Source organism: Chionomys nivalis, chromosome 6, assembly GCF_950005125.1.
Source record: "Chionomys nivalis chromosome 6, mChiNiv1.1, whole genome shotgun sequence".
Taxonomy (NCBI): Eukaryota; Metazoa; Chordata; class Mammalia; order Rodentia; family Cricetidae; genus Chionomys; species Chionomys nivalis.
Window position 1 is genome coordinate 6,100,649 of NC_080091.1, and position 14,677 is coordinate 6,115,325.

General features: G+C 57.6%; 1 protein-coding gene across 1 annotated transcript; it reads left to right on the plus strand.

Annotated features, from left to right (window-relative positions):
• The first annotated feature begins 395 nt into the window (after window positions 1–395).
• LOC130875905 (ankyrin repeat domain-containing protein 24-like) lies at window positions 396–14,677 on the plus strand. Its single transcript, XM_057772199.1, has 20 exons — window positions 396–434; window positions 1,560–1,690; window positions 1,765–1,853; window positions 2,346–2,410; window positions 3,043–3,100; window positions 5,152–5,222; window positions 5,336–5,442; window positions 5,616–5,803; window positions 6,320–6,357; window positions 6,822–6,902; window positions 7,011–7,118; window positions 7,768–7,803; window positions 7,878–7,976; window positions 9,488–9,560; window positions 9,797–9,915; window positions 10,013–11,485; window positions 12,174–12,341; window positions 13,578–13,706; window positions 14,080–14,145; window positions 14,395–14,677. Exons 1-20 carry the CDS (start codon window positions 396–398, stop codon window positions 14,470–14,472), a joined length of 3,216 nt encoding a protein of 1,071 aa, XP_057628182.1. The 3' UTR covers window positions 14,473–14,677.

A 14,677-nucleotide genomic window follows, 5' to 3' on the forward strand; every position in this document is an offset into this window, starting at 1 on the left:
AAGAGAGGATGGACGAGTGGGCTAGAGGAGTGAGCGGGCGAAGGGAGGAGTGAGCCACTGAATGTGCCCATGAAAAGATGAGTTAGTGAATGGGGGGCGGCGAGGGAATTAACGAGAGAAGGGAAAGGTGAATGAAAGGATTAACAAATATGTGAATGAATGAGTGCCGGAGATGAATGAATGAGTAAACGGCTGGGAGACGATGTGTGAATGAATGATGGGCCAGCTGCCAGGCAGGGAGAAGCCTTGGGAAGAGGTGGGAGGGGCCTGAGCGGGGGTGGGGGCGTGGGGAGGGTGAAGCTGAGCGGAGCCTGTGCTTGAGGATGAGGGCGTGGCCACGAGTCTGGGGGGGGGGATGGGCGTGGTCTTGTTTGGCCCAGTCCCATCCATTCGCCATGAAGCAGCTGTGTCTTTGCGCATCCGCCTCCTTCGCGGTAGGCGTTTGGGTCCCTTTGCGCCTTCCCTTCTTCCCCGGAAGACTCTCGGCGGGGGCGGGGGGCGGGGCAGCTGCGGGGCGCGGGCCGGACGTGGAGGGCGGCGCCGAGGGTCTCTGTGCTCGCGCGGGGTCAGCCGAGCGTTGCGGGATGCAGGTCTTGGAGGGCACTGCGGACAATGACTTGGGAACCTGGGCATATTTGTGGCTGCAGCTCTACCGGCCAGGCCTTAATGCTACAGGGGACAATGGGACCTTGGCAGAGCAGCTGTGAAGGGTGGGGAGGTAGTGGGGTCAATGGGCGCTGGAGGATGTTTTGTGAAAGGCCAGTTATCGTAGCATTCATAGGCTGAGGCAGGGGGATCTTTAATTTGAGGCTAGCCTGACCACATAGTGAGACGCTGTCTCAAAACAACAAAAGATAGTAAAATAATTGTGGAGGAGGGGTGAGGTGATGGGTTGTTGGCTGCCCTCCCCAGCGCTACGTAAAACTAGGTGAGCTGCTTCATACCTGTCATCCCAGTCCTGGGGAGGGGGAGGCAGGAAGACCAGGAACTCAAGGTCATCTTTGACTCAAGGAGTTTGAAGCCTGTCGGGACTACGTGGTGCCCGACTCTGCCTCAAAAACAGAATGGGGATATTGGAGACCTCGCCTTTAATCCCAGCATTTTGGGGGCAGAAGCAGGCCTATCTCTGTGAGTTCCAGGCTAGCCTGATCTACATAGAGAGATACTTTTAAAAAAGAAAAGAAGGAAGATGGGCGTTGTCTTACAAAACTGGCTTTGGCTTAAGGCACAGTGAGGGGAGGTGGCTCGAGGACTGACATTCGGAAGACACCGTGGTGGTGGGCCTGCAGACACATGCTGGGGGGTGCAGGTTTCAGAGACGCTGTCTCGAGGCCCCCAGCCAGGACCACCTACCCCACAGCTCCGGCTCGGTCCCACCGACCTTGGCTCCTGCCCGCCCTGTGGCCCGTGCCCTATCCCGAAACCCGCAGCAAGAGGCAGGCGCCAGGCAAGTGCCCAGGAGTGGGTGGGTGAGAGTCCGGAGCCACTGCCTTTGTTCCTTGGTGGGGAGGGGACGGTGAACCACTCAGTCCCACACACCTCTGGGTGTGCCACCACAGGGCCAAGACTGGGGCAAAAATGACCAGCGCCTGCTCCAGGCCGTGGAGAACAACGATGCAGCCAGAGTGGCCTCGTTGATCGCCCACAAAGGGCTGGTCCCCACAAAACTGGACCCCGAGGGCAAGTCTGCGTGAGTGCCCAAGCCCTGGGACTGGGGTGCTTTGGACACTCTTCTGGGAATGACCCCTAACTCAATGCCTGTAGGTTCCACTTAGCGGCCATGAAGGGTGCCGTGGGCTGTCTGGAGGTGATGCTGGCTCAAGGCTCAGACGTCATGAGCACAGATGGAGCAGGTACTTCCGGACCCGCCCCTGGGTGGACGGCAGGGTTTCGTTGGCTGTCCAGAGTAAGGTCCACATTGAGACTGTAGCTCCGTGGGTAGGACACTCACCAACCATGAAGGGAAGCCCCGGGGTGCATCCGTGGTGGGTGTATGCCTGTCATCGTTCCAGCAGCTGGTGTGGAGGCTCAAGATCAGGAGTTCAAGCGATTCAGCTCAGCTATATGTGCGCTGGAGGCCAGCTTGTGTTATATGAGACTTGGTCAAAAATAAAAATAAAATAAAAGACCTCAGTCCCAGCATCTGGGTGGCAGAGGCAGGCAGATCCTTGCGAGTTCCAGGCCAACCTGGACTACGTAATGAGGCCCTGTATGGAGAGGCAACAGACAGCAACCAAAAGATCTACGGAGGCAGCCGGTTTTAAGAAGTAGTTGAGTTTGGAGGTTGAGGCGCGGGAGGCCGCTGAGCACACCTGGAGGACACTCCCCATCTCTTCTACCCTCAGGTTACAACGCCCTTCACCTGGCAGCCAAGTATGGGCACCCCGAGTGCCTGAAGCAGCTCTTGGAGGTCCCGATGCTCTTTCTCTGTCCACACGAAACTCCAGCTACTCCCGGGCCCCCAGCTACTCCCGGGCCCCCAGCTACTCCCGGGCCCCCAGCTAGGTCCCTTCTGTTACCGTCATCAAAATAGGGTCACCCGGGGTCTGGAAAATGGTTTTCTCAGGGAAACAAGATGGGGGAAGGGAGAAAAAGAGCCAGAGGGGATGGAGAGGCGGCTCAGTGGTTAGAAGACTGTCTGTTCTCCTGGAGGACTGATGTTCGACTCCCAGCACCCATATGGAGGCTCATAACCATCTGTGACTGCAGCTCCAGGGGACCCTGCTTGCCCTTCCGGTGTTCTTGGGAACTCATGCGCGCACGCGCACGCGCGCACACACACACACACACAAACTAAAATAGCTTAAAAATAGCGAAACTGTGAGCCGAAGAGATGTCTCAGTAGGTAGAAGTACTTACCCCAAGCTTGCTCACCTGATTTTGTTCACTGGGAACCTCAGGGAAGGAAAGAACAGTCTCCCACCCGGCAACATGCAAGCACACACACAGAAACAAGGGCAGTAGAGTCCAAGGGAGTAGGGAGGGCTGAAGAAATCAGTCACTCAGGGGATAGAGATGACAACACCTGTCACTACTTCCCAGGCTTCCTGCGTGGTGGACATTGAGGACAGCAGTGGGTGGACAGCCCTTCATCACGCAGGTGGGTGCAACCAGGGCCTCCCAAATTCAAGGCAGGCTCCTGTCAGTGGATGACGCTCCCAGTCCCTCACTGGGGATTCTAGGCGGGGCTCCGCTCTGACCACGCCCCAGCCTCTCACTGGGGATTCTAGGCGGGGCTCCATTCTGACCACGCCCCTACCCCCCTCACTGGGGATTCTAGATGGGGTTCCACCATGACCCCGCCCCAGCCCCTCACTGGAGGATTCTAGGCGGGGCTCCACCATGACCCTGCCCCAGCCCCTCACTGGAGGATTCTAGGCGGGGCTCCACCCTGGCCACGCCCCAGCCTCTCACTGGGGGATTCTAGGTAGGGTTCTACCTCTGACCTGCAGCTCTAGACCTTTTCTTAGTTTTTTTTTCTTTCTTTCTTTGGTTTTTTGAGACAGGGTTTCTCTGTGTAACAACCCTTGGGACTCCCTTTGTAGACCAGGCTAGCCTCAAGCTCACAGATCCGCCTGCCCCTGCCTCCCAAGTGCTGGGATTACTGGCGTGTGTCATCACCGCCTGGCCTTTTCTTAGTTTTTATGGATGAGTATTCATGTGTGTGTCATGTGGAAGTCAAAAGACAATCTGTGTCATTGTCATGTGCTCTCCACCCCTTCTGTGAACTTGGTCTCCACAACTTAAGCTAGGTGATAGCAAAGCTTGGATCCTCCTGCCCCCGCCCCGCCCCCCCCGCCCCCTTACTGGGGTCGCATTGTGCACCTCCACACCTGACTTACTTGGGTGGAGCTTAGGTCACTTATGGACAGAGCCATTTTCTGAGCGCTCTCCTTACTTATTTTGATGCAGTCTGTAGCCTAGGCTAGCTCTGAAGTCCATAGTCCTCCCGCCTCAGCCTCTGAGCTGCTGGGGGACGGATGCGGGCCACCATCTCCAGTTGGTCACTTGTTCTGTGTGCAGCCTAAGGCTTAGCTCAAACTGCAGTCACCGTGTGAACCAGGCCCCTTTGCCCCATTGCACAGGAAGTTAGGCACCTGTACCAGCGGGGGACCCTATTTCTTGCACCCCAAAGCCTGGCCTGTGGGTGGACAGAGTAGGGTGGTTAGAACCCTAATTCCTTCCAAAATCCCCTGGGTGCCCTAAATACAAGCAGCTCCTCCACTCCAGACTCCGTCCTCAGAACAGCCAAGGACTGATTGCCGGGGGCCAGGAGCACAGGGTCGACCCTCCTGCCCAGGGGACAGCACTCTTGGCTTTGCTGTTAGTCACTAAGTCCCCAGTCAGAGTGGCACCATCAGGTGGCGTCCATGCCCACGGCACTCGAGGGGATGTCTTAAAAAGTTAAATCATTTATTCAACTGTGCCACGTGCTTGAGGGAGGTGGAGTGGGTCCTCTCTCCCGGCAGGTATGTCCTGGGGACACAACTCAGGTCAGTAGGCATGGCAACAGGCACCTTTACCAATTGAGCCATCTTTCTAGTCTGTTTTTGTTTTTTCTGTTTTTTTTGTTTGATTTTAAATGTTTTAAGAAATGTATTTGTGCCGGGCGGTGGTGGTGGCGCATGCCTTTAATCCCAGCATTTGGGAGGCAGAGGCAGGCGGATCTCTGTGAGTTCGAGACCAGCCTGGTCTACAAGAGCTAGTTCCAGGACAGGCTCCAAAACCACAGAGAAACCCTGTCTCGAAAAAGCAAAAAAAAAAAAAAAAAAAAAAAAAAGAAATGTATTTGTATTTTTTAAATGTGTATGAGTGTTTTGCTTGCATGCATGTCTGTGCTAGGCCAGAAGTGGGTGCTGGGTCCTCTGGAACTGGAGTTACAGATGGTTAGGAGCTACTACCATGTGAGTGCTGGGAACTGAACCCAGGTCCTCTGCAACAGCAGCCAGAGCTTTAACCACTGAACCATCGCTCCAACCCTGAGATTTAAGTTGAGGTCTCATTCGGTAGCCGTGCTGGTCACGAAGGTGCAACCATCCTCCAGCCTGGGCTTCCCAGCTGCTGGCATAACTGTTGTCAGCCACCCCGCTTTTTAGTGAGTTCCAGCCCAGCCAGGCTGCAGACTGAGACCTGGTCTCTTGTCTTTCCCAGCGGCTGGTGGCTGTCTGTCCTGTTCAAAGCTGCTCTGCTCTTTCAAGGCACACATGAACCCCCGGGACCGGGTGAGCTGCTGGGATCTTGTCGCGGGAGGGGGGTACGGTACTATCCCTGCCGTGGGGTACGGTACTATCCCTGCCGTAGCGGATCACTCATACCATCTCATCCTCCCTACCAGTCGGGCGCCACGCCCCTCATCATAGCGGCCCAGATGTGTCACACAGATCTCTGCCGCCTCCTCCTGCAGCAGGGGGCTGCAGCAAACGACCAGGACCTGCAAGGCAGGTGAGCACCAGGCCTCCCGACCTTTCCAGAAGATGCTGTGTGACTTGGAGCAGGTATCTGGACCTCTCTGAGCTGCGGACCTAGGAAGCCTCTTCCTGGCCTGGAGGTAGAGAAGGGTTTAGGAGGTTGGGGACCAACGTCTGCTCCTTCAGTAGCCCCGTTTTCCCCCACAGGACAGCCTTGATGCTGGCGTGTGAGGGGGCCAGCCCGGAGACCGTTGAAGTACTCCTGCGGGGTGGAGCCCAGCTGGGCATCACTGATGCCCTGGGCCAGGACGCCACTCACTACGGAGCCCTGACGGGGGACAAAGTCATCTTGCAGCTTCTACAGGAGTTTGCACAACGCCCTTCACCTCCCAGTGGTGTGCAAACCCTGCCTCCCCTGTCTGTCTCCTTCTAGGCAGTTTCTGGTCATCCACTTATTCCTTTGTTACTGATAGTTCCAAGGTACCTCAATGCTGGGTCATGAAAATTTTCGTTTCTCCGTCTCAGGGCAGTTTCAAGGAGCCCCAGAGGACTCAGGAGTGGTCCATTGTGATTTCTTGGGTCACCCTTAGTATGGAGACTGCCTTTCTTAAGAGAGGACAGCCCACCCCACCCCCAACCGGGAAGCTCCACTGCCCCAGTCTGCGAGTTTTAAGGTCCTCCCCACCCAGCAGTCCACCCCCGCAGGTTTCTACCTTAACGTCCCTGGGCCAGAGGCTGGGTTTTGTGGTGCACGACCAGGAGGCTAGAGCGCTTAGATCTGAGTTTGAGGCTAGCCTGGGCTACAGAGTGAGACCCTCCCGGACGACAACAACAAAGCACTAGCACTTGGGAAGCTACTCTGGGCTGAGAACGCAGAAGGTGGTCCCTGACTTTGCTTCCGCTCTCCACAGCCTCTCTAGAGGATGACTCCGGAGAGGCCTCGTCTCAGGTAGGAACCCGAAAGGCCTGACAGTCCCCTGCCCCGTGCATGCACTCGCTGCACCCACCCTCGCCTCCTCCTCCCCACCCCCCCAAAGAAAAAGGCAGACCCGTGGACAGCGGTTCTGTCACCGCTACTCCGGGATCTGCTGCCGCCCAGTGGCGGTCACGCGAATACCAGCAGTGGAACTGGGAGGGGAGGTGGTAGCTAGCATGGCCACTTTCCCTGTGGCTCCGATCTTCAGTGACTCGGGCTTCAAAGGGGATAGAAAATGTCAGAGGAGTATAAAGCCAGGGAAAGGGCACACAGCGAATGGCTGGTGGGACGTAGGACTAGTGGGGTGAACTTGGGGTTCATCACAGGAAGTCAGGAGGGAGCTGAGGCTGCTGACCGCTAGGGGCTGGCCACTTTGGATCCCCTGAGTGGAACCTGGCCCAGGTCCTGTGTTCTATGTCCCCATATGCTCACGCCAGAACTCGGTGTCCAGCCATGAAAAGCAAGGGGCCCCCAAGAAGCGGAAGGCACCCCAACCTCCAGCCAGCATGTCTGTTCCCGTAAGAGATGGGGTAGCCTGGAGTGGGAGGGGGCTCTGCCTCACGCTCACGGTGGTGCAGCCTTGGAGACCTCACCTAAAGTGGCTTCCCTTGGTGGGGAGGGAACAGGACGATCAGGATGCTTATGAGGAGATTGTGCGTCTGCGCCAAGAGAGAGGCCGGCTCCTGCAGAAGATCAGGGGCCTGGAACAGCACAAGGAAAGGAGGAGAAAGGAGGTTAGGAGGCTGTAAGGCCTGCGGTCCGGGTGTGGGGAGCTATTCCTTGGGACACCACACCACCGACCTTCCTCCCCTTTCTTCTTCCTCTGCTCCAGACACTCGGGGCCCCCTCACTGACCTTCCCACATGCCAGGCTCTGTCCTGCCCCAGGGCCTTTGCAGGAGAGAATTACTGTCTGTCCAGCTGTCCCCAAGGCTCCTTCCTCAGTCTCTGCCTGTTACCGACCGACATTTTCCCAGCCCACTTTATTTAAAATCGTCCCCTCATTTTCAGCTTCCTTCATTTCCACCATAGAGCTCCACCACTCAAAGGCACGCCCCCGAGGGCAGGCTCAGCTGAAGGTGCCACGCTCAGAGTGGATAAACTCTGGGTGAATGACTGGCCCTCGGCGAGGAGTAAACGAATGAGTGAGTGGTCTGGAACAGGGTCTGCTGTGGAGCAGGCTCTGGGCCAAAGCAACTTGAGCGAGAGTGCGAGAGAGAACAGAATGGGGTCCGGCACACAGCGTGAAAGCTCAGAGTGGTACACAGTAGGACTCAGTGTAGGTGGAGAATAGTCATGGCTGTCAGAAACTAGGTGGCTCATGACTGTCCAGCTCTGTCCTGCTCTGTCCAATCCCAACCGCTTCTACCTGCAGCCCCTGGAGGCAGAGGCCAGCTCAGTGCACAGCCTGGAGAGGCAGGTAGGTGGGGAGGACCACTGCTTGGGAGGGTCCTGGGTCCTCAGGTCCTTAACTGCTGACCTTGTCCTCTGCAGGTGCAGGAGCTGCAGCAACTGCTGGCAGAGAAGCAGGAGGAGAAGGAGAGTCTGGGCCGGGAGGTAGAGAGCCTGCAGAGCCGCCTGTCCCTTCTGGAGGTGGGCAGGGTCACGGCGGGCGTGGCCAGAGGGGTTAGGGTGCTGCAGTGCGGACAAGGCAATCAGCTGGGGAGGCTGGAGTCAGAGACTGGGGGCGGGACCAGAGGCTGGGTGGAGTCAGAGACTGGGGGCGGGACCAGAGGCTGGATGGAGTCAGAGACTGGGGGCGGGACCAGAGGCTGGGTGGAGTCAGAGACTGGGGGCGGGACCAGAGGCTGGATGGAGTCAGAGACTGGGGGAGGGACCAGAGGCTGGATGGAGTCAGAGACTGGGGGCGGGACCAGAGGCTGGGTGGGCTGGAGTCAGAGACTGGGGGCGGGACCAGAGGCTGGGTGGGCTGGAGTCAGAGACTAGGGGCGGGATCAAAGGCTGGGTGGGCTGGAGTCAGAGACTGGGGGTGGGACCAGAGGCTGGGTGGGCTGGAGTCAGAGACTGGGGGCGGGACCAGAGGCTGGGTGGGCTGGAGTCAGAGACTAGGGGCGGGATCAAAGGCTGGGTGGGCTGGAGTCAGAGACTGGGGGCGGGACCAGAGGCTAGGTGGGCTGGAGTCAGAGACTGGGGGCGGAACCAGAGGCTGGGTGCGGTTGGAGTCTGGAAAGGGAGTAGAGGTGTGGGGAAAGTCTGAAGACAAGGACGGCGGGGGGGGGGGGGGTTGGGTGTGCTGTCATCAAAGTGTGTGGAGCCAGTGTTGTGGATGGGGGCAAGGTGCGGGGCCACTGCAAAGGGCTGGGCCAGAGACAGGAATGGGAAGGACCAGGGCAGGGGTGGGTGGAGTGAGGGTGGGCGGGCAGATTTTCGGTGTCAGGTGAGTCTTTTGACGTGCCAGAGCTTCATTCAGGAACCACGGTGCATCCACAATGTCCCGACCACACATGACTTCCACAAAGCCACATCTATGAAGAGTTCTCCAAACACACGCATATGCCAAGATGGCAGCCACACTGACACAGGCATCCCACATGCCCCACACATATAAACCTCCCAGTCAGACGCAGACCACACCCCTCAAACCTTCACCCAGATGCTGCTCAAAGTGTGCAGTTAGAATCGGCGAGAGGATCAGCCGATAAAGCGGTGTGCTGCCCATCCTACTGACCTGAGTTCACGTCCCCACAGGATGGAAGGAGAGAACCAATTCTCACTACCACCTATGCCCTGTGGCATGTGTGCATCCCCGTGCGGTTACACACGAAAGAAACAAAATGTGGCAAAATATCTGTGAGCATGCGTAGAGACGATCCTCTATTGGGCAGCTGCTCTGATTCAAACCCAGAGCCTTGATCATATGCTGGGCACGTCCTCAGTGGGGTTGCCTGGCATGTCCAAAGGCCCTGGCCCACCCCAGCATCTCAGTAGAACATGGAAGGGCATGTTGGATGCTCTGTGAATACAGCCACTACCAGTCGGGTGACTCCAGGGTCTTGTATAGATATGTGAACACCCCAGTTTTGGGAGGTAATAATGGTATCAAGGTGCAGGACCTGAAGGTCGACTTTGTACCCCACTGATAGAATGATAGAGAGAACACCAGCTACGACGTGGTCACCCTGCAGGACGAGGAGGCTGAGATGCCTGACTTTCCAGGTGAGTTCTGAGCTCCTCCACCCCCTCACTGCTCCCCATCTGGGATTCTGAGGCGTTTGGGGGGGGGGCGGAGCCATGACCTTACATGGAGGGGCGTGATGCCAGGAGAGTGGCAATGCACGGTGAGCCCCCTCCCCCCAGTTGCCGGAGGCAGTGCTAGGTCCCCTGCTGCATGGCCCCTGCCTCTGATAGTGTGTGCTGCCAGCCTGACTCCGTGTTCTCCCCGACCCTGCCAGGAGCTGATGCGTTGTTGTCAAAGCAGCAACGTCTGTCAGCTGAGGAGCTGGTGGCATCCCTGCAGGAGCAGGTGGCTCAGCTCACCAGGCAGAACCAGGAGCTGTTGGAGAAGGTCCAGGTGGGGAAACTGAGGCAGTGTACAGCTCTGGGGACCTTGGGGTGGGCGGGGAACATGGTGAGGCTGTCTCTTAGCCTGCCTGCCTCCCCACCCCCAGATCCTTGAGGAGTTTGAGAAGGACGAGGTGCAGATGGTGGAAGACAATCAGCCTGAAGTGGTCCCTCTGGTCTTGTATGATACTCTGAGGACAGAACTTGAGCAGCTCCGGAGGCAGCACACAGAGGCCATGCATGCACTGCAGGAGCAGCGGGAGGTGGCCAGGGGTCATGGAGAGGAGACAGTACAGAAGGAGAGCACGGACAAGGGGACCACCACCCAGAATGGTCCTAGCGTCCCGGAGCTCAATGGCACCACATATCCAGAAACCACAGCAAACGGCACCACCGAACCCCAAGCAGGAGGCTCCTTGGGCACCGGGAACACAGAAGCCAGTGCTTCAGAAGTGACACCCATAGAGCCCGAGGCTGCAAGTTCAGACGCCACGGGGAAAGGTGCTGCGGCAGACGAGGCTGTGGACACGAGAACCACTGGGGCTCTGGCCCTAGACGTGAAAGCTGTAGGTGACAAAGCTGAAAGCGAGCCGGTGGTGGCGGAAGCCATGGGGGGAAAAGGGAATCCAGGCATGGAGGCTGATGGGGTGCGTGCGGTGCAGGAGGGGCTCCCGGGCACAGGGGTTAGAAACATGGAGGCCACGGGAGTAGAATTGCGGGATACCGGAGTTCAGGCCACAGCAGCAGAGTCCACGGCAGTGAAGACCACGGGAGTGCAGGCCACAGTGGCAGAGGTCATAGGAGTGAAGGTCACAGGAGTGCAGGTCACAGCAACAGAGGACACAGTAGTCAAGGCAACTGGAGCAGAAGCCCCGGGAGCAGAAGCCACGGGGACGCAGGCCACTGTGACTGAGGCCAAGGGAGCTGAGGTTACGGAAACTCAGGCCACCACCCTGGAAACCACGGGAGCAGAGGAGACCACGGGGTCACAAGCCATGGCCGTAGAGACCACAGGCGCGCAGGCCACTGTGACAAAGGCCAACGGAGCCGAGGCCATAGGACTCAAGGCCACGGAAGCCGAGGCCGCTTGCGCAGAGGGTCCCTGTGCTGCGGTCCTGCACCCGGGGGCAGCGGCAGCGGCGGCGGCGCTGCAGGCCGAGCTGGAGACCCGAATCCGAGGCCTGGAGGAGACGCTTCGCCTGCGGGAAAGGGAGGCGGCGGCCGAGCTGGAGGCCGCCCGGGGCCGATTTGCGGAGGCCGAGGAGGCGGCACGGGGGAGGAGCCGCGAGCTGGAGACGCTGCGGGAGCTGCTGGCCACGGCCACGGCCACGGGCGAGCGCGCACGCGAGGAGGCCGCCGAGCTGCGCCGAGCGCTGACGGCCTCCGAGGCTCGGGCTGCGGAGCTCAGCTCCGCGCACGATGCGGTCCGCGAGGAGCTCGAGCGCGTGCGCGGGGCCTCGGTGCCTGCGGACGAGCACGAGCAGGCGCTGGCCGCGCTGCGCGACCACGTGACCCGGCTGCAGGCGCAGCTGGAGGAGCTGGCGCGCAAGCACGAGAGGACGAGCGCCGAAGTCTTCCAGGTGAGCGCAGGCGCCAGCGAGGCCCAGAGAGGGCGTCGGATCTCCCGGAACTTTGGATTTGCACACTTGAGCCGAAATGTGGCTGCTGGGAACCGAACTTGGTCTTGCGCCTGAGCAGCCACCTCTCCAGCCCGTAATATTTCTATTTAGATTTAGCTGATTATTCTTTCCTTATGTGTGTGCACACACAGTATGGCATGAAAGTCAGATGGCAGCCTGTGGGACCCAGTCCTCTCCTTCCACCATGTGGGTCCTGAGTACCAAACCCGGGTTGTCAGACTTGGCTGCAAGTGCCTTTACCCGCTGAGCCTTCCCCAAGCCCTGGCCTTGTTTGTTTGTTTGTTGTTTTGTTTTTATGAGTTTGTTTTGTTTTTATGTTTGTTGTTTTGTTTTTATTAGTGTGTGTGTGTTTTGAGACAGTCTCTCTCAGTTGCCTAGGCTGCCCATGAACTCATGATGTAGCCCTCAACTCTTGATCCTCCTGCCTCAGCCTCCTGAGTACCTGGACCTCACTCGGGCATCACTGAGTGAGGAACTAGAACCCAGGGCACACACAGCGTAGCCGGAGGTGCATGCAGGACCCGAAGGTTCCTAGGGTTGGGTGGGAATCTAAAACCTTCCTGGAGGTGGAAAGCCATCAGCTCGTCGTGAAAATGTCCTGAGAGTCACGCGTGGGCTTGGGCCACAGGTGCAGCGGGAGGCATTGTTTATGAAGAGCGAGAGACACGCGGCCGAGGCCCAGCTGGCCACGGCCGAACAGCAGCTCCGGGGGCTTCGTACAGAGGCCGAGAGGGCACGCCAGGCGCAGAGCCGTGCCCAGGAGGCCCTGGACAAGGCCAAGGAGAAGGACAAGAAGGTGGGTTCCCTCCTGCTTTCTGTTGGGGCCCACTCAGCCGAGGTTACACACAACTGAAGAACCTCGTAGCCGTCACTGTCTTGTGAAGCCAGCCCGTTTATCAATGGCAGAGTGAGACAGAGAAGAGTCTCAGCTGGAGCCGCTATGGGTGTTGATGCTCCAACTGCTCATTGTAACCATCGTAACTGGTATGGCACGCTTAACCGCTCTAATTATCCCCATTTGAAGTAACAGGCACAGAGAGGTAAATCCAGTTATACAAGGTCACACAGCACTAAATGGATCAAATGCCAAGATTTGAACCCAAATTTCCCGGAGCCTGTAATGTTTAGAAGATTTTAAAATTATATGTATTTCTTTAGTTGGGGGTTGGGGCATGCCTGTGTGGAGGTCAGAGGACAACTTGCCTAAATCTGTCTTCTCCTTCAACAATGTGGGTCCCAGGGATTGAACTCAGTAGAGAGACAAGAGAGAGGCTCGGCCCCAAGTGTCCCGGCTCCCGCATGTGAGCCAACTGACCAACTGTATCATTTCTGTGTTCTCTTTGTGTGCACGTGCGTGTGTAGAGGTCACAGGTCAGCCTCGGGCCTCCTGTAACATGAGATTGAAATCCAAGTTGTTTTTATGGGTTACTGATTGTAACCAGGCAGCTCTAGAACCTGGTGTTCCTCAGATGAGCTGACGGGGTGTTTTTCTATGACCGGCCAAAAAACGACAAAGTATCTGCTAATCTGTATGTTGTCTGCTTCCTGTTGCTGTGAGCAGACAGAGACGTGTTGATAAAACTTTATTGATGAACATCAAAGTATGATTTGGAATCCCTTCAAGGGTCACAAAATTGATCTATTTTCTCCCCCCAAACATTTAAAAGTTCGAGGAGCCGGGTGGTGGTGGCGCACGCCTTTAATCTCAGCACTCGGGAGGCAGAGGCAGGCGGATCTCTGTGAGTTAGAGGCCAGCCTGGTCTGCAAGAGCTAGTTCCAGGAGCTAGTTCCAGGACAGGCTCCAAAGCTACAGAGAAACCCTGCCTCGAAAAACCAAAACCAAAACCAAAAAAAAAAAAAAAAAAAAAAAAAAAAAAAGTCAGAGGAATGTCAGTTCTTCGGCTGTACAGATACAAGTTCCCAGTCAGCTCAGCTCCTGGCCCAGATCTGTGACCGTTTATGAAGCTGCCCAGTAGAGGTGCAGAGGTCCTTGGTCCCTGCCTGGCTGCTCAGAGTTCCTCCACTCTTCCAGATCACAGAACTGTCTAAAGAAGTCTTCTCACTGAAGGAGTCTCTGAAGGCGCAGCAGGCAGCCCCTGCCAGCTCTGAGGAGGAGGAAGCCCTCCGCGGCCAGGTGGCGGCCTTGCAGCAGCGCATGGAGGTACTGCTCTGCTCTGCGGCAGGGGAGGGGTGAAGGCAGCCACACGGGGAGCAGTCTCTGTCTAGACAGGGGTGGCTGGCAGAATCCAGGCTGGTCAGGGCACCTCAGGGGCACATCCCTGGCTCAGACACCAGCAGCCAGTGGGCATGGGGTTTTGACTCAGGTGGAGGGACGTGGGTGTGTCTAGCCGTGGATGGGCCTCCCCTTCCAAATCCTCTTCCCACTCTACCCTCCCACTCCCATTTCCTTCCTCCCGCTCCACCTGTCTTTTAAGGCTGTGTCTCACGTAGCCCAAGCTCACTTCAAAATTCCTATGTAGCCAAGGATGACCTTGAGCATCTGATCCTTCTGCCTCCCCCTTCTGTGTCTGCAGGAGGAGACCCGGGAGCACGGTGCCGTTGTGGCTTTATACCGTACCCATCTCCTGTATGCCATTCAGGTGAGTGCCCGCCTCCTGACTCCATCTCAGGGGGCCAACCCGGCCTAAGTCTTCTTCCACCACTGCCTGGGCCTGTTTCCTCTTCTGTTCTGGGATAGCCTTGTGGCTTCTGGGAACATCCCGGTGTACAGACCTGTCTTGTGGAGTACTGAGTCCCTTGGGTTTGTGTAGGGGGGTTTCTAGGGCACAGGGGAGCACCCAGCTGGAGCACCAGAGTCTCTGCCGCTATCCATCCCTACTCTACTGCAGGGACAGATGGATGAGGACGTCCAGTGCATTCTCAGCCAGATCCTGCAGATGCAGCGCTTGCAGGCTCAGGGTCGCTGAGGACACAGCTGGGCTCTTCACTCTCCGTCCTTCACCACTGCGAGCTGAAGCCACAGAGACCACCTTCCCTTTCCCATGCCCCAGGGTGCTGAACGGACTCAGCAGGCTCTGGGAGCCAGCCTGGGACCTTACCCATCACTCCACGGCTTACAGCACTCCCCATCTGATGGTACAATTCCCACGATGCCATCTGTATCCCACCCAT